This window comes from Bos indicus, chromosome 29, assembly GCF_029378745.1.
Source record: "Bos indicus isolate NIAB-ARS_2022 breed Sahiwal x Tharparkar chromosome 29, NIAB-ARS_B.indTharparkar_mat_pri_1.0, whole genome shotgun sequence".
NCBI classification, from domain to species: domain Eukaryota; kingdom Metazoa; phylum Chordata; class Mammalia; order Artiodactyla; family Bovidae; genus Bos; species Bos indicus.
This window is the reverse complement of record NC_091788.1, coordinates 48,372,063-48,397,889: the sequence shown is the minus strand read 5'-3', so window position 1 is coordinate 48,397,889 and position 25,827 is coordinate 48,372,063. Positions and strand designations below refer to the sequence as shown.

The following is a 25,827-nucleotide window of genomic DNA, read 5'->3' as shown; positions in this document are numbered from 1 at the left end:
GTCAGGATGATCCCCTAGAGGAGGAAATGGCAATCCACTCCAGTATTCTTCCTGGAGAAGCCCACGGACAGAGGACCCTGGCAGGCTGCGGTCCAGAGGGTCTCAGAGCCGACACAGCTGGGCGACTGAGCACACACACAGGTAGAGAAGCATGTGGCCCATCATCGGCTGGAAGACTGGATAAACGGCAGCTGTCAGTAGCTTTGACGGGACGCTCCTGTTTGCGTATTTTCTGCTTTGGTTTCCTTCTGGCCGCATAAATGCCACAAGAAGAACATTCAAAGGGAGGAAGGAGCCAGGAATAGCTGACGTGTGTGTCTGCACGTTCCATCCTTACTCGAGTGCTTCAGTTTCCCATTTGATGGAGGAGCAAACCGAGGCTGGGAAGTTGGTGCGCTCCAGTGGAGGCAGGGACCCCTCCGGCCTGCCCCTCATTTCTTGGCAGGCCTGCCGTGACCACCAGCTGCCCTCCTTGCCGAGGCCATCTGTCCCCCCAGTGGGCGTGCCAGGCTGCTCATCATCCCGAGGGCTCAGCTGAGGCTGTTTGCACCACTGGTCATGACTTGGGGCCCCAGCCATCCATACTCCCAGGGAATGCACCCCTGAGCGGGGGGCCCAGGTCAGCAGGCCCACGTGTCTGCATGGCACCGGTCCCCAGAATCAAGTACCAGTTTGATTTCCTGGAGGTCTCTTGAGGGCGGCTGGCGTCAGGCTCATCCCACAGGGAAGGGCAGAGCTCTGATTCTGAAGTGAGATGCTTGCGCCATGGGCGGGGCCTGTGTCTGGGGGGCCCCCAGCCCGTGCCCTTGGTCACACGGGCAGAGTTCTGGCTTCTACGGAGCTCCTGCTGGCTCTGTAAGACACAGGTCCGCAGCCGAAGCCCGCTGGAAACACTGCCCACTTTGTCCTCTTCCTGGACCCTCAGGATGTGTTTAGAACATCAAAGGTCCAGATGGAGCCTGTGGTGACGAAGCCCCCAGCTTCGGTTGACCTGGTGTTTCCCAAAACTTGACTGCACCATCAAGAACCTGTTTTGCACCATCTGCCTCCAGGGCCCTCAAGGTCCCGTGGAACTCACTTTGGGAAAGCCACGCTGAGTCAACGCTGGAGTCGCCGTGTGACTTCTGGGCCTGAGGGGCTGCCTGGAGGTGGGCTGGGGTACCCCTTCCCTTTCCAGGGGTGCTCAGAGAGCGGGTGGCTGTCATTCAAAGCCCCCAGTCCCGAAATTCCCAGCAGCTCAAGGCAGATCGTTTCACCCGTACTGTAAGACACATTTCGATACAACAGTCACTCGTCGCGGCATTTGAAATGAGATGTTCTGTAGAAATCCAGGGTGCCGGCTTCTTTTTTAGGAAGTCGTAATAATACTGCCGTAGCTAAGAGACTCAGGGAAAGCGCTGTCCTGGGAGAGGCCTCCTTCTGCTCCGTGGGCTGGAGAGTGAAGCGCCTCGGACCTCACGCTCTTTTCAGCAGCTGAGGATGCACGTGGCGCCGCCCCCAGCCTGGCCCGCCTGCGTCCCGGAGCCCCAGGGACGCGCCGCCCCCCCCCCCCCCGGGTCCCCTCCGGCCCAGCACCCCACCCCGGGGCCCCCTGGGCGTGTCTCTAGGTCTTGTCCTCGGCTTTGGTCCACACCTTCCCAGGTGACCTGCTTAGAGGCCAGACTATGAAGGCTCGGGGGGTTCCAGGGGTGGGGTGCCCCCCAGGCAGAGCCAAGTCAGTTCATTTATGTGAAGACCCCAGGGCTTATTCAGATGGCATAGACACGGCGTCTGTGACCTGGGTCCCAGAATTAGTGGGGGGCTGGGCATGGGGACCCGGCGCTTGGCAGACGGAGACCAGGTGCCACGCAGTGGGTGCTGCCAGGGCAGAGACGAGCCCCCGTGGGGTGTGGGCACTGGGCCCCTGTCCAGAGGAATTTCAGGTGGATTTGTGGCTCCTCTGTTGGGTGGGGTGGGGGCAGTCCTGCTCCGACGGGTGGTCTGGAAGCCAGGCATGCCCCCCCACATAGTTAACTCCAGCAGCAGACTCTGGGGTGCCCGCTGTGCCCCCTGGCCTGTGTTCTTGCTTAATAGCACAGAGAAGACAAGGGCCTGAGAGGCAAGGCTGCGTGGCGGGACCCCCTCCTCAGAGTGGTGCTGAGGGAGGCAGGATGCCCCGCCCCAGCTGCCGGAGGAGCCCTGCACCCCTGGACAGCTCAGCTGAGGCCCAAAGCAGAGGCTGGTGCCTCGGTCTCCCCGAGGCCATCGCAGGACCCTGCAGCGGGTGGTGGGGTACCCCTCCTGCACCAGCCTGCACCCCTCCCCCATGAAACCACAACCTCAGCCAAATGCTCCAGGGCCCCGACAGTCCAGCCGAGGTAACGCCCCTAATCAGAGCAGAGGAGGAGGCCTGGCCCCCTGGCTCAGAGCTGTTCAGCAAACTGGGATAATTTCCCAAATCCATCCTGCAACCTGGGCACGCGTGTCCTCCTTGCCGGGGACTCACCAAAGGCTCCAGGCTTGGATCATCCCCTTCGGGGCCCACAGCACCCGCTGGGATGGGTCCTCCAGGCACCGGAGCGCGAGCTGGTTTAAGAGAGAGCAGACTCCTCAGCCTGCATCCCGGCTGTGTGACCTAGGGCAGGTTACTGACCCTCTCTGAGCGGGAGTCACCTTCCTGGTATCATGGGGCCTTATTGCCCCCTGTCACGCGGGTGCTGAGATGAGACACACGCTGCTAGAGCCGGGCTGGGACTTGGTCAGCAGAGGGTCGGCATCACCGTTGTTACTATGACTAACTCACAGAGGAGCAGCCTGAGGCCCTGAGGGCTCAGCTGTGGCCCCAGGAGGCCCACAGAAGGGAGGGGCAGTCCTTTTTTGCCCAGAGAGACGGGTCTCTCCCCTACTCTCTCTGACTTTGCACGTGGCTGCTGTCCTCCTGAAGGCCCGTCCCAGGCCCTCCCATCCCCCTCCCTGCCTCTCCACTTTGCAAAAGACATGAAACCCAATGTTGGAGGGTGCCTGGCTGCTGCCCTGGGCCGCCTTTATCCTGGGGGAGATGGGGACCGTCAGCCCTTTGCTGCCCCGCTGTGAGCTGCTGGCAGTCCGACGGCAGGAAGCTCGGGGTCAAGCGCTGGCGAGGCCAACACAGCACCGCCTCGCGGGGCGTCTGATGTCAGCCTCTCTGCTGGCAAACTGGAAACGCACACCGTCTCTTCCTCCTTGGGTCTAGCCCCTTGTTTTCCGTCTCTCGATGGGATGTGTGGGAAATGTGCATTCATTCACTCAGGGCCACCTCTTTGATTCTTTTTTAAATATTTACTTGTTTGGCTGCGCCGGGTCTGAGTTATGGCGTGTGGGATCACGGTTGTGGCGCGCGGGCTCAGTGGTTGTGGGGCAAGGGCTTCGTTACCCCGCAGCTTGTGGGATCTCGGTTCCCCGATCTGGGGTCCTACCCTCGTCCCCTGCATTGGCAGGTGGATTCTCAGCCACCGGAGCGTCAAGGATGTCCCCATCTGTTTGATTCTTAATCTCACTGGGCGTCTCTCTCTCCTCCATCGCCCGAGTCCTGTTTCCTATGGGGTCTCAGTTTTATGGTGTTGCCCCGAATCCTGCCTCAGATGCCTGGGAATGCTCTGTGTGGATGACCCGGGGGCGTGATAACCCGCGTCTCCTGCCTTTCCACCTGTGCCCTTGGGTCCACAGCAGCCTCCTGCCCCTTCCAATTCCAAGGTCAGAGTCGTCAGCTCAGCCTGTGCTGACTCCGCAGAGGTTCATGAAGCCAAACAGGAAAAGCTTCGTGGACTTACCTGACGACCTGTGGGCTGGTGTTATCGCAGCCCACTTCTCAGCTGGAAGGAGAAGCCTCTGGCTGTGATGGATGAGCCCCTCCGCATAGAATCACATCCCCTCCAAAACCCACTCAGAGTGTGAGTGCTTTTATTAGCTCACTGGTGTTCTTGTGTTTCTTAATTTACTATTGTCGGGTTGAGACACATTTTCTTTATTTCTCTCTCCAGAAATGAATTTTTTTTTCCTTCTAAGAGAAAATTCCTTTCCAATGGCCCGGTTGTATCACTAATGTAACTCTTTGGGGAAAGTGGTTTAGCAAAAGTGTATCCATAACCGTAGAAACCTTCAGATCTTCCACGGTTAGGAATAGAATCGCAAGATGTTCTCGGCAGTGTTGTTTATAACAGTGAAAAGCCAAAAGCCACCTCAGCTTGATGCTAAGGAGTTTGTCACATAAAATAAGGGCATGTGGACTCGCCGGCTATTCTGTGACACCATGGCATGGCCTGGAACGTGGGGGCTGTAGGTAGTTGCTTTGAAGAGCAGAATGCAGGACCAAGCTCACCTCCCCAGCTTTTCTGCTAGGAGTGGACAAGTCTATGCTGCAATGGAAACACTTGCAGCGTCTTAAACAACACTCTTGAAGACGTAGCTGCAGTGGGCTTGACTTGGAGTTTAGGGAGCAAAGTTGTCATCCCCCTAAAATGGAAAGATGCGTGAGTTTGAGACAGAAACAGAGCTGTCTGGTGCTGACTCTGAACAGCTGGTGTTCGGTACACGGGAGCGGTTGCTGACCCCATTAGGAAAATGGGGCGTTTGCTGGGTTCTTTTAAAGCAGAGTATTAATGAACTGAACTGAGGCCGTGGAGGACGCGTAGCCAGGACGATGGCACTGCAGATTCTGTCCGTCCAGAGACGTGGAGGGAGGCCGGCAGGGCTGGGTGTGTGTGGACCCTGAGCAGCTTGGCTTCCTCCCCGAGCAGAGACTGGCGGGGGGCAGTCACCGGGGGGTGCAGAGGCTTTGTGGCCCCTCCCAAGGAAGGCTGAGGGTCCCTGAGGAAGGGTTCCTGAGGTCCAGCCTCCCAGCCCGGGGGGCAGGATGAGGGTGGCACGGCCACTCACCCACGGAGTCGGAATCTAGAGGCAAAAGCTTGAAGCCCAGCGACATGGGGAAAGTCCCCTGGTTCCCAGGCCAGGCCTGCTGGATGGCGCTCGGCGGGTGTGGCTTGCAGGGGCCTTGCCGTCTCGTGGGCCTCTGCAGCGAAGCTTCTTTCAGCTTCCAGGCAGGGCTTGGCTTCCTCCCTGAGCACAAAGTGAGCCGCTGGCTCCCGGGAGGAGCCGGGTTCAGTAAGAGACGTGCTGCACTCTGCTCGGCAAGGAGGCCTGCTGAGGCACCCACGGCGGCCGCGGGACCTGAGCAGGCAGGCTGCAGACCCCTCCCCCCCTCCCACTTCTTCCAGGGGAAGGGGCCTCTGAGAGGTCCTGTGTGCAAAGGGCATCACCAGAGTCCCGCTCACAGGCTCTGAGAGATGGCTGGGCTGTCCGTGGTTGCAGAGCCAGACCTCAGCACAGGTGAAACCGGGACTTGGCGGGTGGCAGGCCCCTTCCAGGCACTGCTGTGGCCTTGGGCCTTCATGGCTCACAGCTCGACCACCTCGCGATGGCCCATGCTGTCTCTTAGAGGCGTGGGAGCCGACCCAGGCTGCTCCCCTGAAATCCTGCTACTCAGCCCCGAGAACCCTCTGCACCTTTCAGACAAGGACGCTCTGCAGGGCCCTCGGATTTGCTGGCCGGGACGTTCAGGGGACATTCTACTTGGCCCCTTGTGGTCAGGACGCCACCGCCTGACGTTGGCTCAGGCTCTTCTCTGGTTGTGGCGAGTGGGGGCCGCTCTCCAGCTGTGGGGCGGGGGTGTCTCTCGTTTTGGAGCACGGGCTCTGGGGCTCGTGGCTTTCAGTCGCTGCAGCTCGTGGGCTCAGTGGTCGTGGCTCCCGGGCTCTAGAACTCAGGCTCAGTGGTCGTGGTGCACGGGCTTAATCGCTCTGCCGCACAGGGCATCTTCCCAGACCAGGGATCGAGCCTGTGTCTCCTCCATTGGCAAGCGGATTCTTTACCGCTGTGCCACCAGGAAAGCCCACCCTCCGGCTCTGATGTTGAGATGGAGGCAGAAGTGAGGTCAGTGCTGCCCCGGAGTGACAGGCAAGGGGTTGGATGGATTCTGGCACTTCCCGAGCCTCGGTCTTCACGTCTGTAAAGTGGATGTGAAAGGACCCGCCTCTCTGGCTGCAGAGAGAACAGAGCGGGCAGCAGGTCCAGCCCTGGGTTGCACTGTGTGGGCATTCAGAGTGGGGGCCACGGCGATGACACTGGGGTTGGTGTTAAAGAACCGACTTCTGCTTTGGCCCTCAGAGTCCTCGCCCCGCTCCTCCCGGGCTGCTCACAGGAGACAGCCGCTGTACCTGTCTGGTCACCTTACTTTCCAAGGCCGCTGCCCACTGACCAGCTCACCAGAGTCTCCTCTCCCCTCCTACTGCCTCTGGACATGGAGGTCGGGGACTCACTGCTACACACTGTGAGTGCATGAAGGGCTGCATGAGGAGCTGGAAATAGAGGGGAGAGTCCCCAGATCTGCACGTAAATCCCCCTAAATCCTTGACTGACTTCTGAACTGTTTGTCCAAAATGAGAGTCCAGGGATCCCAGTGGAACACAGTAGCTTAAAACGCAAAGAGCCAAGGAGAGGCAACAGGAAGCTGAGCTCTATCTTATTAAAGGAGTTTGGCAGACATTTGAGATTTTCTGCCAGAACCCCAGAAGGGCCCCGGAAGTCAGGACCTCCCGCAAGGACTAAGCCAACAGAGATTCCATCCACAAAGGCGTAAAAGCTGTGCCTTCACAGAGCAGAGTGTTCTGATCCTTTTACTCCCTGCTCGAGAAACTCCACACTCTTCAGAGGAAGATAACAGAACCCGTAGTCTCTACAACATATCAAACGCAATGGCTGATACAGATTCAAAAATAACTAGGCAGGCAAAGAATCAGGAAAACAAGACATGTAATTAAAGGAAGCCACGATTAACAGACGACCCAGATATGTGTGGACAGACAAGGACCTGAGATGTTAGTAACTGGAACGTGTATTTTTAAGCTCCCGTTTTGTGCCGGGTCTTACGTCTGGTGTAAAGCCTCTGCCCTGCCCCGTGCCTTCTGTGGGGAGGAAGTGTTCGTGGTGGGAAGAATTCCAGAAACAGGTGTTTCCTATAGTGAAGCAAATGTAGCGAAGGCCGGGGTGATGAAGTCCGGGGGGCAAGGGAGGAAAGTGTGCCCTGTTGTTCCTTCATTCACCGCATGCAGGTATGAAGCACAGACGTCTTGTGAGAGGCTGAGCTGTGTTCTGGCGATGGTGTAAAGAAACAGACGGACTCAGGGGACCTCCTTGGTGGTCCAGTGGTTGAGAATCCACCTTCCAAGGCAGGGTACCTGGTTCGATCCCTGATCGGGGAACTAAGATCCCACGTGCCGCGAGGCAACTAAGCTCACACATACGCCGCAACTAGAGAAACCATGCGTGCCAGGCTAAGACCCAGTGCCGCCAGAAATTAAAAGGTAAATGAAGGAATTAAAAAAAAAAAAAACAGACTTAGTCCCTGTGGATAAAATACATCACTATATACAAACTTACAGGTGGTGTGACTTCAGATTTTGATAAACGCAGTGGAGGAGGAGTAACAAGCAGCTAAGAGAGAGAATAAGAGGGTTGTCCTTCTAGAAAGGACAGTCAAGAAACACTTCTGTGATGAGACGACCTGGAGAGTGATGCTGAAGAGCTGGAGTTGGAAGAGCCAGGGCAGGAGGGGAGGGTAAAGGAGTCCAGGTAGAGGCCACAGCAGAGGCGATGCCCAGAGTGTATGGGGCACCAACAGGGCTGGGAACACCCTGTGGCCGGGAGCTGCATGGAGGTGATGGCGTGGAGACCCCCGGGGGCCTGCAGGAGAGAGGGACATGGTCGGCCACATGTGGTGTCTTTGAAGGTCAGGCGGCTCTCACAAACCACTGCAGACGGTGCCTCAAACAACGTCCGTTTGTCCCTCACTGAAGTCCTGGAGGCTGGATGTCCAAGATCAAGGCACTGGCCAGTTCAGTTCCTGGCGAGGGACCTCTTCCTGGCTTGTGGATGGTTCCTTCTTGCTTTGTCCTCTCATGGCCGAGAGAGAGAGGTCTTCTACGCCTGTGGTTATAAGGGCACTAATCCCATCACCAGTGTGGCTCAGACAGTACAGAATCTGCCTGCAACGAGGAGCCACGGGTTCCATCCCTGGCTTGGGAAGACTCCCCGGACAAGGAAATGGCAACCCACTCCAGTATTCTTGCCTGGAGAAGTCCCTGGGCAAAGGAGCCTGGAGGGACACGACTGAGGGGCTAACTCACAGCACAATCCCATCACGGGGCCCCACCCTCATGACCTCATCACGTCACCTCCCAAAGGCCCCTCCTCCCAGTGCCGTCACCCTGGGGACCAGGCTTCAGCGTGTAAATTCAGGGAACATAACATTCCGTCTCTAGCCCATGGTCATCCTGGTTACCCCCAGCCAGCTCCAGGGCTGCCTTTCACCAAATCCCTCTGTGTGGTTAGCTCTCCAGCGTGTCCGGAGACGTGGGCACCCCGTGGCCTTGGAGGCTCTCTCTTTGTGGTCCCAGCAGCTCCAGTCTGGTCCTGACTGTCTAGGCGCCCAGAAGACTTCCGGAAGAGGTGTCCGTGCCTGGCCTTGGGGACTTCGGATGGCTCCGTTGAGCAGTGGGCTGGGCACTGCTGACTTGTCTCAGCACCCTGAGCCCAGGTCTTCCTGTGGGGAGTCCAGGCGTCCTCACCACTGGGCTCTCAGAGGGGCTACCCAGGGTCGCCCTGGCATTCTGTATGAAGCCGCTGCCCTGCCTGACGCCCCACATGGCTGGGTAAGAGCCTTGGCCCAGCGCGCAGTATCTCTCCAGGACTTGAAGCTACACTGAGGGAGGAGACGGGGGGCAGAGTTTGGAGTCTGGGGTCCTTCCGGAATGCACCTGGGGGACCCTCATCCTCCCTGTGGTCAGCCCCAGTTCAGCCCTCCAAAGCCCCTCTCCCTGTGCCCGCTCTGACCTGGTCTTGGCAGTAGAGCCCTGTGTCAGGGCTGGTGCGTAGCCCCTGCTGGAGTCCCCGAGCTCCGCCACCATTGGCCCCAAGCCTGGCGGCCCTGGAGGGAGACCCCCACCCTAGGGTGAGACCCCCCCACCCTGGGGGAGCAGTTCTTCAACCCCCTCATCGGTGCCCCTGCCCCCCACCCAGGGGCCTCGGCAGATCCTCCAGGAGCAGTGCCTCCCTCCCTCTGTGGTCCCAGCTGCTGGAACGTTCCACCTCTCGCAGACACCTCCATGCTGGCTCAGAGATAACCCCCGCACTATTGCCGAGACGCCTTTTTATATCTCCTGTTATTTATAAACGTATGATTCATTGAACAATGATTGTGAGATGAAGAAATGTTGCCTACTAATATTTAAATCGCAGTTATCTAAAGCGACGCGGGAAGGAAGCGAGGTCTGCTATTTTGGCTCAGGTGGGGAGTGGGCAGGAAGAATCCAGGTCTGGCCCCACAGACCCCCCATCCCCGGGGACTGCTACCTCCCTGCTCCCCTGAGCTGGGTGAGGAGCTTGCACACATTGGTGGTCTCCTGCCTGGCAGTTGGTTGTCACTTCTGTTAGACAAGGTGGAGGGTGGGGCTGGTGGGCCACTGAGACCCTCTGGAGTTTCTTCTCCTCTTTTCAGTTCCCCACGGGCCTCCTGTCTGACAAGAGGCTACAGCCGCCTCCGCGAGTTTGCTTCGAGGCAGAAATAGACTCAGGGCCTCTCCTGCTTACCCAGCCGGCTCTCCCTTCTGCACCCCGCTACCAGGAAGAGGAGGTGGGCCCTGACTGAGTCCCCAGGCCACTCGGAAAGAGAAGGGAAACGGCCCCCATCTCGGAGACTTCAGGATCCTTGGTGACATTCACGCCCCAGCCCCACTGGCTCGTCCACCGGGGTCTCATTGAAAACATCGCTCTGGCTGTGGATGTGGGGAGGGATGGTCCTAAAGGACTTCTGTGGCTCCCGGGGGCCGGGGCGCCAGGGCTGGGAGCTCCACGGCCAGCCTGGTGACCGGCCACACACAGCGGCTCTGCGGAGCTGGTGCTGCCCTGAGCTGGGTCTGTGCCCTCCGGCCCATCCCGTGCGCCTCCTGGGTCAGAGCCCCTGCCGTGCGTCTGGTCACCTGGAGCCCTGGCAGCCCTCGAAGCCCCGGGATGACTCCAGCTGCCCACACCCCCAGGCGGGCAGGACACGGCAAGGACGCTGAGGACGCGCCTGTCCATCGGTTGAGGCGGACCTCCTCCAGTGCCTGGCTAGGCCTCCTCGTGGCAGGCAGGACCAGGGCAGACGTGGGGGTGGGTAGAGGCCGGACGGGCACAGCAGGGAGGTGACCACAGCCCAGGAGACCTCCTGGGGGGCTTGGAAAAGGGCCTGGGAACACTCCAAACAAGGTGGAAACCGGACGGGCCGCCTCCGTCTCCTCTGGTTCTTCACTCACGTCCAGAGCCTTGGGAGCACCACTGCCCCCTCATTTGCAGAGTGATGGGGAGCTGGACACTGGGCCTGATTGATGTGCCGTGGAACCGAGAAGTGCCCCCAGGGTGGACTGCTGGCCTGGCGACCCTGGGCAGCGGCAGGTTGGGGGGTCTCTCCAGGGACTGGATCCTTCAGGGAGACTTCCTGGAGGAGGCGGCACCCAAAGAGACCGTGTAAATGCATTCTAAGGGACCTGGGAGGGCTTATCACAGACACGGAGCCAGGGTGGGGGCCAGGGAGACTGACTCGCTGTTCACTCACAGAATTTTTTTTTTTTTTAATTAAGTGTTTATTTAGCCATTGTTGGCAGCCTTCAAACCCAGGCACTTACAGACGTTACTATTACTGATTTGCTCCTCGCCTCCTATGTGGCAGCAGCATGCACATCCCCATCGATGGAAGAGGAAACAGGCAGAGAGAGACATGGTGCCTCTCCCGGGGTCACAGAGCTGGGAGGTGCAGGTGCTGGGACTAAAGACACCAGAAGGCTGACCACATGCTCCGTGCTCCACACATGACTTGTGCAATCCCACAGCCGACACTGGGGATGCGCCGGGCTGTTCCCACCTTGCAGGTGGGGCATCCGCGGGCTGGGGTGTCAGGCCAGCCCAGGGCCGCCAAGCAGTAAGACACAGAGCGGGCCCCTGAGTCGGATGCTGGCCGTGGCCCCATGTCCGGCGCTCGGCTGCTGGCTGGCACGGGGTAGGAGGTGGGCTGACCGTCCCCGTGGAGCGTCCCTGCAGACTCTCACCAGGCGTGTTTATAACACCTGGCGTGTCTTCCCTGCCAGGACTTCATAGCGTCTTGAAATGTTCTGATGTGCGAAGAGCCTTTTTTATACGAGAAATGAAATTATTTTCAGCCTGTTGTCAGGCAGTTGTCAAAAGACATGGCAAATGAAGGGCTCAGACAGTGAGGGCTTGGAAGGCAGGTCTGAGCGAGGGGGTCCAGTCAGTGGGGTGCAGGGGCCGAAACCGTGCAGGTCCTTAGGGGAGTGGGAGCAGATGGAGGCGCTCACGCAGAGTTTATTGTTGGTTTATTACCTCCTACCGAGGGCTTGGCACCGGACTTGGGCTGGCTGGAGCCGAGCTGATGGCTAACAGGCCAGGCCAGGTGGCTGACAGTTTGGGGTTCATTCTGAGGTGACCTTCTTCCTTCCTGGAAGCTGTCCGATTTGGGGAGACTGCATCTAATCCTTCCTCCTGATTTTTGTCCTTCGAACAGCCCCCCAACTCAAAAGATGCTCAGTCATCCTTTGGGGTGGGTGGGCAGGTGAGCAAGTGGACAGAGTCACCCCATGCCATCCCCGACCCCACCCACCGCCACTGGCCACCCACCTCACCCCAGCCCAGCTCAAAACCAGAATCTTTGCTGTCCCTTCTCCCCCTCGTTTGGAATGAAGTCCAGTTGAAACCAAACCTCAGCAGTGTGGCCAGCACAGCCTCTAGCGGTCACTGTGGTTGCTCCACGAAGGACCCCGGCAACAGAACAAGGGTCTAGGAGTTGGTGGGAGGAAAGCTCAGCCATCTGTGTGCGTCTGAGCTCTGACACCCCCAAACCTACTTTACTTCTTGGGATGAAGTCTGTGCTCTGAACGCCTCAGCCTTCCCTTCCAATCAGTGTGTGGCAGGTGTGGAAATGGTGTCGGTGCGACGAGAAAGGAGACTGGTGTGCGTGGGTGCAGAGCCAGTACATGGGTAGTGAGCTCCCCATTGCTGGAAGTGTTCAAGGAGAGCATGCCTACCAGAGGGGAGGAACTTTACATGGACGGGATGGGTGGGGTCAGGAATGGACCGCCTCCCTCCTGGCAGGATTTCTGGTCCGGGGCCGGGCACACAGTAGGTCTGCATGTGAACCTAAGCTCTTGCTGCTAATCTCAGTGGCTCGTTTGCTGGGATTCCTGAAAGTCGTGATCGGAAGGCCGTCTGCTTGTTAGAGGAATGGGAGTGGGAATCTTTGGGCTGAGGAGTGCTTCCCGGGGCCCCTCACATCCTGTTATGTCCAAAGGCTGCTCTTACGCGCCCACCGCGGCCCTCGTGCAGCCTGGGAGGGAGCCGGGGTTTCCGTCTCACTCACTGCCTCGTCCCCTGGGCCTGCACAGCCTGGGTCCACGCGTGCCCTGGGACGTGGAACCTGGAGGCGGGGCGATCAGGAGCCGGGAGCCCCCTCTGCCCCTGGCCGGCCGGCCTCTTTCCTGGTTCTGGGATTTGCCTCAGACTCGTATCAGCTCCTGGGCGGGCAGCCGGGGCCCTGTCATTTCCAGAGGGCTCCCAGTGTTTAGTAGCTCAGTCGTGTCCGACTCTTTGAGACCCTGTGAACTGCAGCCCGCCAGGCTCCTCTGTCCCTGGGGTTCTCCAGGTGAGAATACTGGAGTGGGTGGTCATGCCCTCCTCCAGGGCATCTTTCTGACCCAGGGATTGGACCCATAGCTCCTGCTTGGCAGGTAGATTCTTTGCCAATGAGCCACCAGGGAAGCCAGGATTTGTCTCAGAACAGCCCGCCCTTGGGCCAGGAGCCGGGGGCCCGTCATTTCCAGACTCTGCTCCTACTGCGGGCAAAGACACCAGGAGGAACCGTCCCTCTGAACGCAGGGCCGGGGAGGCAGGCTGGGAGTGTCCCCACCTGGGCCATGGGTGGATGCTCTTTGGGCGTCTTCGGCTCTGCTCCCAGCTTGGGGTTGAGGGGTCCTCCTCCCTTGGAAAAGATGTGGGATGTTCACAGGGGCACCGGTGAAGCCACCTCCTCCCGACTCGCTCCTCCCCAGGTCTACACAGGGAGCCAGCGATGGCGGGGGCACTTCCGGCCTGGGGCTCAGTCACTGCCCGCCAGCCGTGGACCACACGCGCTCGCTGTGGACAGCAGAGGCCAAGAGTGTCGCGGGGACTTGGCGCGGGAGGAGGCCCGCGCTCTGAAGTGGCATCAGCTTGAGCCTCGCAGAGCCTCCTGCCCGCTCCCCAGAGGGTTTCCTGGGGCCCACGTGGCAGGGCCCCCGCCTCCGGGGGGGATCTCCCCCAGGTCACTGTCACCGGGGCATCCTGTCCCAGCTGGGGCAGACAGCCAGCACACTCCCGATAAACTGGACACCCCCACCTTGAAGATCCCTGGCGGTTCCTGCGCCAGGGGGGCACAGTGGCAGGCTCCCCACGCAGGAGTGGTCGTACCCTTGTTGATTTCTGCGTCTGAGAGAGATGCTTCTGGAAGCTTTGCAGCCTGGCACCCATGTCCGAGGACAGCCCGCCCCTGCCGTCACCCGCTCTGTCCCCCAGGGATGCGAGTGGCGCGGGGCAGGTCGTGAGGTCTTCGTGGGTGAAACGCACCAGTGGCTGAGTGTCCGCTAGGGCGAGTCTCAGACGTGGCCTGGGCTCCGGCGTGGCGGCGAGGGTCCCCCGGGGCGGGGTTTGAAGGCAGCTCTAAGCCTTGCGATGGGGCGTCGTGGGAGTGAAACGACGCTCACGCGCTCAGCTGGTAATGGGCACCCGGTCCGCGCTCTCGCCACCCTGGACAGACGTCCCGCCAGCCCTGGGCGTCCTGTGGAGAGAGGCTCCCAGAGCTCGTGCCTCTGCTGCTTTTGTTGACACAAAGCGAGCCGACCATATGGAATTCAACTTACAGGCTCCCGGTGCTTTGCCTCATCTCGTCCCATCTTCCTCTCTCTCTCTCTCTCTATTTTTTTCCCCTTCAAATTTCAGAAGCAGTTCTCTTAGCAACCGAAAAAACGACACTTAATTACAGCCCCAGCAGCAAAGGCGGCAGAGCCTGCTCCCGGGGATGCTCCGTTAAGCTTTCGGAAAGGCCTTTCTCCTCGTGTAGAAATAACCCCGTGCCACCTGCCGCGGGGCTCCCCGCCACGGCCCCTCCCTCTGTGTTTGCCGCTTGGGCAGAACTTTTTCCCTGCCGCCTCTCCGTGTGTCTCCCGGACTCCCGTACGCAACGTGCAGCCTGGCTCGGAGCGGGCTTTTTATCAGCTGCCTGGAATTAGGGCGAGCTTTGGCTGGGCTGCAATCTTAATTGTTTCATCTCTCTTTTGTTTCCAAAAAAAAAATTAGGAAGGGGGATGGAAATCCTGTTTTCTCCAGGGTCATTACCTCCATGGGGGGGAGCCAGAGAAGTAATGGGTCCTTGTGTCTGATTCTTGCCAACGGAAATCTGGGTCACGTTCAGAGATTCCAGAAGACTGGCACTGGCCTCCCAGTTAACGCGGGTCTGGCTCGTAGCTTATCTGGAACCGGGACGTTTTCTCTCCGGGACCGGCTCCCCCACGTCTGCTGGCGGACACACGGCGGCTGCGGAGAGCGAGGAAAAACTTGGCTTTTACTTTCGAATGAAAATGAGCAAAGCACAGGAGCCGTGCTCTGTCGCCCGGGGCGGGTCCGAGCCCTTGGATGGTCGGGGCTCGGGGCTCACCCAAGCCTCCCGCCTGCGAGCCTCCTCCCCGACGCACTGATCACAAAAGCAGGGGAGCGCGGCTCACATGACGGGCGCGGGGAGCGGCAGTGGGCTCTGAGAGCAGCCTCAGTCTACGCACGCTTGGTTCCCAGCTGACAGACAGAGTATGGGGTGGGCTCCGTCACCAGCGCGCTGGGTCTGGCCTGCCCAGCTATGTTCGGAGGCAGGCAGTGGCCAGACGCCTGCCGCCGCTCCCCAGGTCCAAACTGCTCCGGCGCCCAGGGGCTGGGCCGCCCTTCCCTTCCTCCCAGTCGAGAAGGTTATATAATGAGCGGACCGCTGCCAAAGTCGGAGGGAAAATGAAGTCTTTGTTAAATGCCTTCACCAAGAAGGAAGGTAAGCGGAGAGCCAGCCTAGGGCGCGGAGTGCATGGAAACAAGCAGCTTCTGACCGGGGTGGCGGGCGGTGGGGGAAGCCGGGGACTCCGGGTCCTCCTAAAATTGCCATTCATTCATTCCTGCCGTGTTAAGGGAGTAATTACTTCTGGTGGGCGACCGGGCTTTGTTGTAGTTGGTCTGGACTGTTAACCCACTTGAAGGTGTCGGTTTCATTTTTTTTTCCCCCAAGTCTCCAGCCCCTTGCAGAAATGTAGCTTGTACATCGTTAGTGCATCCAGAGCCTAACTGTTAAGGAACTAAGTCCTGTGGAAAATAGGAAGTTTGGCTCTAACCTGTCCGCTGCCTGGAGGCTGCCGAGCACTCAGGCAGGAGCAAGAGCCCCAGGACGCCACTGGCTGCCCTGGCCAGGTGGGCGCTTTCAGAACCGCCGCTTGGAGTCCCTTGGCCGTCCCCGGGTTGTGGTTTCGGGGAGCGGGTGGGAAATGCACTGTGGCAGACTTTGAAAGTGCATCTGGTTTTCTGCATGCCTTGTGTAATTTGTATTGTGGAAAAGAAACGTATAAATACATGCATGGAAGGCTAAGCTAAGAAAATATCCACCCACTTAGAGTTTGCAGATTGCCTGGAAGAAGGAAACAGTTGGGTGGAATATTAATCATTTTCAGACAGGAAAAGAGTTATTTCTAACCCTTTGCACATTAAAAAAAAAATAAAACAGCAACAACATTTCCACGGCGGGTTCCGGTTAGTTGGTTAAGGCAGGGAGCTCTCATTTTATGAAACCAGGAGGTTTATGAAGATGTGAGGTTAGAGGAATTAAGGAGACACTTTCCAGCCCAAGCCAAAAAATAAACATGGAAGAATTTCCAATTACACCACACAGGAGATGAACTTAATGTGAATCTTGGTAATTCAGTGAGATAACGTTCTTTAGAATGTTCACTGAAACGTCACCTATGAGAGTCCAGCTGAGTAGCTCACTGGCTCCTTGGGGCAGAACGTATTTGCAGAAGTCCCAACTCTTGTATCCCTTAATCTTCCAAGGGCAGCCGCCCCCGCCCCCAACCCCACTGTGAATTGCTGCCACTCTCTGAAAGACCTCTTCCGCCTGGTTCTCAGGAGCGTACAGAAAAGACAGCCTTTGTCTGAGCACATCTGCTTCCACGATGAGCCCAGATTCACCTTCTGGGACTTTGATCTTGGTAACATGTGCTCAGCATGGGGGTTTCAGTTGGGGGCCTGGTGTTCTATTCACGCTGTTCCCTTGTCCCCTAGACTGTTCTTCCCCTTCGGAGTCTGTCTTAGCTATTGGCAGGGCTCCCCCCAAATTCCATCACTTTCCATCAAGGGCATTTGTAGCTGCTTATAACCATCAGAAAAATAGAACTGACTCTAAGGTCAGGGAAGCTGGGAGCCTCGGCATGAGTTCACATCATGGAGTGCAAGTGTTTCCTGGTCTGGGGGAGTCCCCTCCGAGCTGAGGTGACCCCTCCCCTCCATCCGCACGAGCTCTGGCTTGTCCTCGGGTGGGCGCAGGAAGGATGAGGCAGGAAGTCAAGGGGGCTCTGTTGCGAGCATCTGTTCAAGAGGCTGACTTCCTCTCGGTGCCGTGGTCCTGCAGTTGACGATCTCGGCAGGAAGAGCATCTCTCTCTGAGATCCTGGATCCGCCGTGCTAGTGAGGTCTCCTGTCCCCCCGCCCCCCTGCTGGGCGGGGCTCAGGTCACCCTCAGTCCTTCCAGAAGTCTTCAGGCTGCCGTCTGATGCTGACAGCAGCAGTGACATGGGGGTGGCTTCCCCCGGTGACCGGCAAAGACAAATGCGGGACTTTTCCCCAAAATAGACTTTCCCCCCAAAACACTGGACTGATTCCCCAGCGGCCGAGCCCTGGACAGGACAGCCTCTCGGGCCCCGGAGGTGGGAGTCCACGGAGCACGCCTTTCCTGCTCCCTGTCTCCCTCCCGGCTGGGCTGGCGCTGAAGAGCTGCTTTGCTTTGAAGAATTTGGAGTAGATGTGAGTGATGGTGCGCCTTGCCCTGACAGAGGGGCTTCAGAGGAAGCAGGCTGGCATCACTGCTGGAAAGAGCGTGACCTCCCCTTGGGTCACTTCCAAGTTCTCACCAGCCATACCAGCCAAGATGTGAATTCCAAGCGTGCGTCCTCGGGAAGCCTCGTGCCATTTCCCTGCGGCTTCCCCAGGCTGGCTGCGTGTGTCTGCTTTCCCAGGATGGTCCTGCCTCCCAGGGAGGCAGCGAAGGGTGCAGTGGGTTGCAGCTGTCTCGGTGGAGCTCTGCCAGCACCACCTCTGTCCCCACAAGCCCAGCCCTCCAGCAGGGGGTTGCCCAGGTTCTGGGTGGGGTGCAGCTGTCCTTGGTTTCCATGACGGACTTCACCACCTCTGACCTCGGGCAGCCGGGGCGGTGGACCATGTGGGACTCGGTCCTGAACTCGCCTTTCTCCTCTGAGACGCTGGTGTTCCCACGTCCCAGTCAGCCCTCCAGGAGGGCGCGTGTCTTCCTGTCGCTGTGCAGTCCGGTGTGTGGAGGGCCAGCTCGAGGAGGCTCGTGTTCTTTGCTGCCTGGCGTGGCTGCCATGCTGCTTCCCTGCAGCCCAGAGGCTTGTGTTTCTGTAGATGCCTCTTCTTGCAAAGGACGGGCTTCTCTGGTGTCTCGGCGGCAAAGAATCTGCCTGCAGTGCAGGAGATGTAGGAGACATGGGTTCCATCCCCGGGTCAGGAAGATCCCCTGGAGGGGGGCATGGCAACCCCCTCCAGGACTCTTGCCTGGAAAATCCCATGGACAGAGGAGCCCCGTGGGCTACAGTCCATTGGGTCCCAGAGAGTCAGACACGTCTGAAGCGACTGAGCGTACACACTTGGAAAGGACACTCTGTTTCTGACTCCAGCCCTCAGAGAAACCTGGGGTGCCGACCACGTGGGTTCCAGCCCTCATGGTACCCAAGGACCGTGTCCTCGTTCTGAGCCCCTGGCTGGGCCGACGTCCCAGAGCGAGGGGCTTGCCTCCAGTCTAGAACATCATGAGGAGCGTGGTGAGGTGTGTCCCCCGCCTCCTGTTTGATGCTTTGCTGCCAGTCCCGGTTTGAGGGGTGGAGAAAGGAGCACACTGGGTTCAGGCAGACGGATTCCAACCAGTAGAGCCAGGGGGCCACGTGTGTTTGCCCTGCCTGTAACAGCCCCACAGACGGGGCGGCTCAAACATTCGCTGTCTCCAGTCCTAGAGGGGGCTGGTCCTCCTGGGATCCCCCCACTCCTGGGCATGCAGACGGCCGTCCCCTCCCCATGTCCTCTCAGGGTTGGCCCTCTGTGTGTTCGTGTCCTGACCTCCTCTTCTTACAAGGACCCCAGTCCTGTGGGATTAGGGCCCCCCAGTGACCCCATTTTACCTTAATCACCTCTTAAAAGGCCCAATCTCCAAAGACAGCCACATTCTGAGGTGCTCAGGGTCAGGCCTCCAACTCCAACCCCCAGTGCAGGTCGCGGCGAGGAGGAGGAGGGACTCCACGGCTGCCTCCGTGTCTGCCTGTCCTTGCTGTGAGCCGGGGCAGCCAGTCGTCCACGGTCTCCGGGCCGCTGGAGGCGCGGGCGCGCGGATGGAAGTGGGACCCAAGCCTCTTCCATCTCAAGCATTGGCTTGAGCCTCCATGCAAGGGGGGTGCTCCCTGCCTCCACCCGTGTCTGCTTCTGTGTCAGGGCGAGCTCTGCACACGCGGGGGCCCTTGGGGGCTCAGCACAGAGCTCGCAGCGTCCGTGTCCTGGGCAGCTGGTGGGGGGAGGGGGTCAGGCACCTCTCCTGGATGACGGTGCCACGCGCGCTCACCCGCGTTTCCCCTCTCTCTGACCCAGTGCCCTTCCGAGAGGCTCCGGCGTACTCCAACCGCAGGCGGCGGCCCCCCAGCACGCTGGCCGCCCCGCGGCTCCTGCTGCGCTCCAACAGCGATAACAACCTCCACGCTGGCGCGCCCGACTGGGCTGTCTGCGCGGCCACCTCCCGCCTCAGCCTCTCGCCCCAGCTGCTGCAGCAGACGCCCGGCAAGGCCGACGGGGCCGCCAAGACCCTCGGGAGCTACACCCCCGGGCCCCGCAGCCGGTCGCCCTCGCTCAACAGGCTGGGCGGAGCCGGCGAGGATGCCAAGAGGCCCCAGCAGCCCTGGCACGTCGGGTAAGGAGCGACCTGGGCGTTGGAGGCGCGGGAGGCGTGGGAGTCCAGGGGGACCGGGGAGGGGGCATCTCTGTGCACGCGGCCCTGGATTCTGGACCTCGGGGTGCCACCAGAGATTGAGCAGGACCCCTGCTTGATTCCAACCCGGACGCTAAGAACACTTGAAAGCCAGAGCCGGCGACTGTACCCGGCAGGGTGGGCGCCCCACTGGGCTCCTGGGCCGGCTTGGGCTGCGGCGGGTGCCTGGGGCTGTTTCCTTTCCTTGTGCGTCCGCTTCAGGGTCTTAAAAGTGAAGTTTGTTCAGAGAAGGAGCTGAGGGCGCGGCCCGCTCTGGGCTGAGAGCTCCTCCAGGGGCCACGTGGGGGTTTTTGTTTGAAATAGAGTTTATTTACAGCGTTGTGTGAATTTCTGCCGTCCCACAGAGTAACTCAATTATATACATTCTGTTTGTTCTTTTCCACCGACGTTTATCCCAGGAGGTTGGGCGTAGGTCCCTGTAGGGCCTCGTTGTTCGTCCGTTCTGTATGCAGCAGTCTGCTCTGCGAGCCCAGCTTCCCCTCCACCCCCCCCCGCCCCTGGCAACACGAGTCTGTCTGTGTCTGTGAGTCTGTTTCACAGGTAGCTTCACCGGTGCCGTATTTTAGATTCCACGTGTAAGTGATGCCGTACGACTTTCGCTCGTCTGACCGGCTCCACTCACGTGATCACCTTTAGCTCCATCTGGGTTGCTGCAGTGCAGGCCTTGGCTTGATTCCGGGTCGGGAAGATCCCCCGGAGAAGGGATAGGCTGCCCACTGCAGTATTCCTGGGCTTCCCTGGTGGCTCAGCTGGTAAAGAATCCACCTGCAACGCGGGAGACCTGGGTTTCATCCCTGGGTTGGGAAGATCCCCTGGAGAAGGGAAAGGCTGCCCACTCCAGTATTCTGGCCTGGAGAATTCCATGGACTATACAGGTGCCAAGAGTCGGACACGACTGAGCAACTTAAAAAAAGAAACTGTTGCTGCGGACGGCGTCATTTCGTCCTTTCGATGACCGAGTAACGTGTCGTATGTGTGCACCGCATCCTCCTATCTGTCCCTCTGTCGCCGGACAATTGGGTTTCTCCATGGACCAGGCTTTATCGTGCATGGACCTGAGCCTGAGCGAGCACTCGCATTCGTGGCCACGAGGAGCCCTGGCAGAGCTGAGGGTGTGACGAGCCCCGGCCGGGGCATTGACAGCCCTGCCTGGTCCTGTTCTGTCTGCCTACGAGGCCCGGGTAGGGACGAGGCGTGCGTCTCAGCAGACGCTGAAGCAGCTGGGGCTGGCAACCCCATTCTTGGCCCCTTTCTAGACGGGGAGATAAAGCCAGCAAAGGCCAGACCCAGCATGAACCCCCAGGCATCTCTCTGGGGCGCTCTGGACTCTCCCCGCTCTGTCTCCCGCGCCGGCAGGAGGCTGCAGTCCCTGGAGCTCCAGCTCCCAGGCACAACCGTCCTCTCCTCGCGTGGCCTCCGGCGTTTGTGTGTCCAGGCTGAGCCTTCCTGGCGGTGGACTCCTGGCCGGGGCCTCAGTGCTAGTCGGAGCAAGCAGCGCTGTCCCTGACCTGTCACCCCCGCCCCGCGGTGTCGCGTGGACCCACACGCTGCTCCATGCGCCTCGGCTCACCCCGTCGTCCTCCATGGAAGACCCCGCGTCCCCGTTTCCCAGATGAGAGCACTGAGGCCGGGTCCTGGAGCCGGCGCAGGTCGTGGGAGTTGTCCTTCCTGAGCTCTGCCCTCACCCTCGGTGGTCCCGGGGAGCCGGCGCCCTGTGCGTTTGGCCTGGCTCGGCGTGTCCGCTGAGGGGCGAGTGTCCACTTTGGTCCAGCCGTCTGCCCGGTGACCAGGGTCCCCGTCCCGCTGCACACCGCTGAGTTGGGCAGGCCTGGTAGGCTGCCGTCTATGGGGTTGCACAGAGTCGGACACGACTGAAGCGACTTAGCAGCAGCAGCAGCAGCAGCAGCCTGCCTGCGGCGCCTCTAGCCAGCCGGGGTCCTTCCTAATGCCACATCCCCAGGTCCGATCACAGATGTTGGGGAGGGCAACCAGGAGTCTGGGTGGAGGGGTCAGTGTCCCGGGCAGTCCTGGGGGAAGGCTGATTGCTGTGACCGGGAGCAGCAGGCCAGCTGTCCAGGCTGCGGCTGTGTGGGTCCGGGGAGAGCCTGCCCGTGGGGACCCCAGTTTCCTGGCCCCTCGGCGGGGTCACAGCCTGCCCCCTCGGTGCCAGCGCCCCCAGGCACACCTTGGCACTAGGACCCGTGCACGCCTCCCCCTGCAGTCTCATTCTCAGACCCAGCAGCCCTCCTGGCTCTGGTCTAGATTCTCGCTCCAAGTCACCCCAGGGAGAAGCGCCAGGTGCCGGGAGCCGCTTAAAGCTGAATTAAAGGGTTCCCCAGGGGCCTCAAATTCCACTTCACACAGTTAGCGGGAATTATGGCTGTAATTTTAAAGCGAGTGGGTCCCCTTCCTCCAGGACGAAATCTAATAAGATCCTGAAGGCGGGGTGGCCGAGAACTTGCAAAAGCTGCAAAGAAAACACTGCTGCGGAGAGAGGCCAGCCTCGCGTGCTGCAGTGCCCGTCTGCTTGTCCCTGGCGCCCCTGTGCGGGGTGTGCGTGCGCGTGTCTGTGCATTTGCGCCCGCGTGCGTCAGCGTGTGCGCACTGGTGTGTGTGCGTGTGTGTTCGGGTGCCTGCATTTCTGTGTTTGTGTTTAGATGCAGTGTGTTTGCGTGTGTGCATTTTCCCGTACTTTTTATGTCCAAGTGTGTGCGTGTGTGTGTGAGGCGCGCGTGTGTGTGTGAGGTGTGCGTGTGTGCACGCACTTACGTCTCTGGGTGTGCCTCGTGCATGCCTATGTGTGTTGGGTGTGATGGTGCACATGTTTGCATGGACTTCCATGTCCGTGTGTGCGTTTGTGTCTGGGTGTGCATGCGTGTCCGTGTGTGTGCGTGTGTGACGGTCACCGCCCCAGCCTGTCCTGAGTGCCCCTGCGGGGCTTCCTGGGCACGCTCCCTGGACAACTCCTGGGCTCCTTCCTTATTCACCTGGTGCCTCGTCTTCGGCGACTGTGAAATGAGGACCGTAATGCAGTGGCTCCCTGGCTGCTCCCAAGACCGAACACGTGACTGCACGGCGGTCCTCGCGTGTAACAAGCCCGCAGTCCACAGTGGCCTGGAGCTGCAGCTCAGCTCTGTGTCCTCCCGGGGGTGGGGCGCCTGGCCCGGCGGTTCCCGTCACCCCGGCTGTGGTTGCCCTGGGAGAGAGAGGCTGCTGGGATGCAGGGCTCTCAGCGCTGACACTGCTGGCTACCCATCCCCATCAGGGGGCTGTGGCCCCGGCCCAGCCAGCCCCGCCATCCCCGCCGATTCCCGTCCTTCCCTCCCCAGCCGTCAGGGCCTGCCTGGCCCCTGTCCATCTGCTTAGGACCATTCACTCATTCATGACAGCCACTGTGTCCTGACAGGAGCCCACGGGGGACCTGCCCGCAAGACCCTGCTGTGCCAGTGGGAACCTGCTGGGAGCCCTGGCTCCTGGGCCGCCAGGATGATGGCGGCATTTGAGCCGCGTGCAAGCTGTCTGCTTCCACATCTGTGCTCAGATGTGAAAGTGGCCACGCACGCCGCCCCAGTGATGGAGGGCCTGTGCACGGGCACCGCGGCGCAGCCCTGGGGGCTCGAGGGGGTGGCGGCTCAGAGCCCAGCGCTTTCCCAGGACAGACGGGGCCTCTGGAGGGAGGACTCGGCTCCCAGCCTCGGGGTGCCCCAAGCAGCCCCAGAGCGCTTTCTGGCTCTGGCAGACCCTGGAGGTGGGCTGGGGGCACTCCCCGGTCGTGGTGGGGAGAGCCCCGGGCCCACATGGACCTCTGTGTCCCAAGGTCCTGCCCAGTGGGTAGCTGCCAAACTGCTGGTCGTGTCCAGCTCTGTCTCCTTCCTGCTGTGTGACTTTAGGCTAGTTGCTTGTCCGCTCTGTGCCTTTGTCTTCTTGTATGTCCAGAGGGTCTAATGGGTTTGTGACGAGGGTGAGGCTGAGTGTAGCAGCTGCTCTCACTGTTATTCAGGAGTGCTGGCTACTTGGTGTCATCGTCGCCAAGGACATCTTGAAAGACCTTCAGCTGCTGCTGGGCGGGCACAGGAAGGTCGTCCTGGTGACGGCCATGGCTTGGGCTAAGAGGAAGTGGAGAGCAGCAGGTCAGTCGAGTCCTAGCGTTCCAAGCACCTGGGGGGTCCCCTCTGGCCGCCCCCCACCACGCCCTCTCCTTGCTCTCTCGCTGCCCACGGGAAGGCTGGCCACTCAGCACCCCTGCAGGTACAGGCCTTGGTGCCCACTTGAGGCCCCGGAAGCCTCAGCCAGGCGTGTGACAGGGACCTCTGTGTGGCCAGAACCGGCTTCGGGCCCAACCTCAGGTGCAGACGGCCTCCCCCAACATCCCCTCACCCATCCCTGGGCCCCTGTGGGTCTGACTGAGCCTCCCGGGCTGGGCCGGCCTCCCCCGGGAACCACCCTTGAGAGCCAGTGGACCCTAGTGCCAAGCAGAGGAGGGAGGAGCTGTCCAGAGCGGAGGGGAGCCCGTGTACCCGCTGCCCTGGCCGGCGTCCTGCCTCACCTGGAGGCTCTGCGTGCACCTGCTCGAGGCGCCCTCTAGTGGCGCCCACTGGCGTGGCCGGTCCAGGTCCCTGAGAACCAGCCTGAGAAGGGGCTTTGCCGGGTGGCTCCATCATCGCCCACCCCCTGAGCGTGGAGAGGAGTAGGACCCCTCCCAGCTGGCCTGTTCTCAGAGCAGCTCTTGATGCATTTTTGCAAAGCCCAGGCCCTGGTCCTGAGGGCCGCCCTGGCCTCACCGGCCCCAGGGAGCGTGTGAGCCACCCTCCTGTCAAAGGAGCTATTCCCGGGTAGGTTCGGCTCAGCAGAGAGGAAGCCCGCTGCGTGCAGGCAGGGAGGCTCGCTGGCCGCGTCTCCCGCCCACAGGGAGACAGCAGCCCCCACTGGCCGCACAGGTGGGCAGAGCTGGCAAGGTTCCTGCCTCCAGACAGACCCCGGCAGGGGCTCGGCTAAGTCCGCCTCTCGCCTTGCTCTCTGGTTTCCTTCCCTGAATCGGGCTGTGTGGGCCGAGCTGGGGTTCCCGGAGGTTTCGGGGTGGCAGGACCCTACCCTGCCCTGCACACCCCTTCCAGGGGCTGTTCCCCCACTGGGCAGCTTGAGGGGTGAAGGGCGCCCTGGGGTCCCTCTGGATCGCATCTCTGTTCACCTGCAGGCACCCTCGCCCCGCTCCTGGGGACACGGGAACCGGAGGGCAGAGCTGTACGCCCCCAGGGCGCGGGGGCCTGGGTTCCTCGGTGAGAGCCACGGGGTGCTCCCTCCCTCGGCCACACGGACCCAGAAAGGGGGTGGGGGTGAGCCGGGCTGTCCCCTGCCCCCTCGCTGTGCTGCCTGACCCAGGCTGCTAGGGGCATGTCACCCGCACATCAGGAGCAGGGGGCCCACGAGGCCTGGCCCCCTGGCGCGGAGGCGGAGCCGGGGAAGGGTCGCCCAGGGGAGCGGGTGCCTCCTGCCTGCTGGGGAGTCAGGTGCGGGCGCACGCGGGCTGCCCTCGCCTGTCACTCGGCTCCCCCGCACGGCTGACACTCAGGGTTCGCTCTCACCTGGGGGCATGAACGCACAGGAAGGCTGGCCTCCAGGGCAGCGGTGGATGCCCTGAGACAAGTCAGCCCCAGAGCTGTCATCAAAGACGGGGAGCCCCTAACAGAGTCCCTGGGAGTCAGAGCTCATGCAGGTCACCCCTCCTGGGGTGAGGGGGCTGCCATCTAGGGTGAAGAAAGGGGCCAGCCAGACTGGGGAGAGGCAGGGCGTCCCGGGTGGCCGGAGCAGACCGGGGGCAGCTTTCAGGGGAAAGGTACCTTACAGACTGTCCCCATCCCACGGGGGCTCTTGTGCCCGCCCCCTGCTTCCTGGAGCCGGGGTGGTCTTGGAGGTGCAAGCAGGCAGCACCCCAGTGCCGGTGGCTGGGGGACCCCTGGGGGTGTCGGGCAGCGGCCCCCGCTTCTCTGGAGTCCGTGAAAGCCTCTGATGTGCACTCGTGCCCAGGTCGCGGCGCCCTGGCCTGCAGGATGGGGCGTCCAGTCATTGTCCATCCCCGCCGCACTCCTCAGGACCGCGTGGGGAGGCCGTGGAGCGCGGGGTATGGGCCCCAGGGCCACCCCAGGAGCCCAGGAGGGACCACGGTGCCCCGGGCCACATGTGGGCCGAGGGCTCTGGAGCTTCTACCGGCCTGAAGGTAGAGAGGGAGACGATGCTGATGGTACAAGGAGCAGTGTGGGGTCTGAGCTTTTACACTTCAGACACACTGTCAGCGGGGCCAGGGCCTTGTGCTGGAAGCCACCTTCTGCCAGAGCCTCCCGCAGGCAACATCCAGCACCCTCTTGTCCACCCATCCTGTGTGAGCCTGG

The 25,827-nt window shown here is 60.7% G+C and overlaps 1 protein-coding gene across 2 annotated transcripts in view; it reads left to right on the top strand.

Annotated features, from left to right (window-relative positions):
• The window catches only part of SHANK2 (SH3 and multiple ankyrin repeat domains 2), a 561,657-nt gene that overhangs the window by 245,341 nt on the left and 290,489 nt on the right, over positions 1–25,827 (top strand). For both annotated transcript variants that reach the window (XM_070782471.1, XM_070782472.1), the window contains one exon: positions 19,048–19,363. In XM_070782471.1, the coding sequence (XP_070638572.1) occupies positions 19,048–19,363 (316 nt within the window). The remainder of the gene's footprint in view (positions 1–19,047; positions 19,364–25,827) is intronic.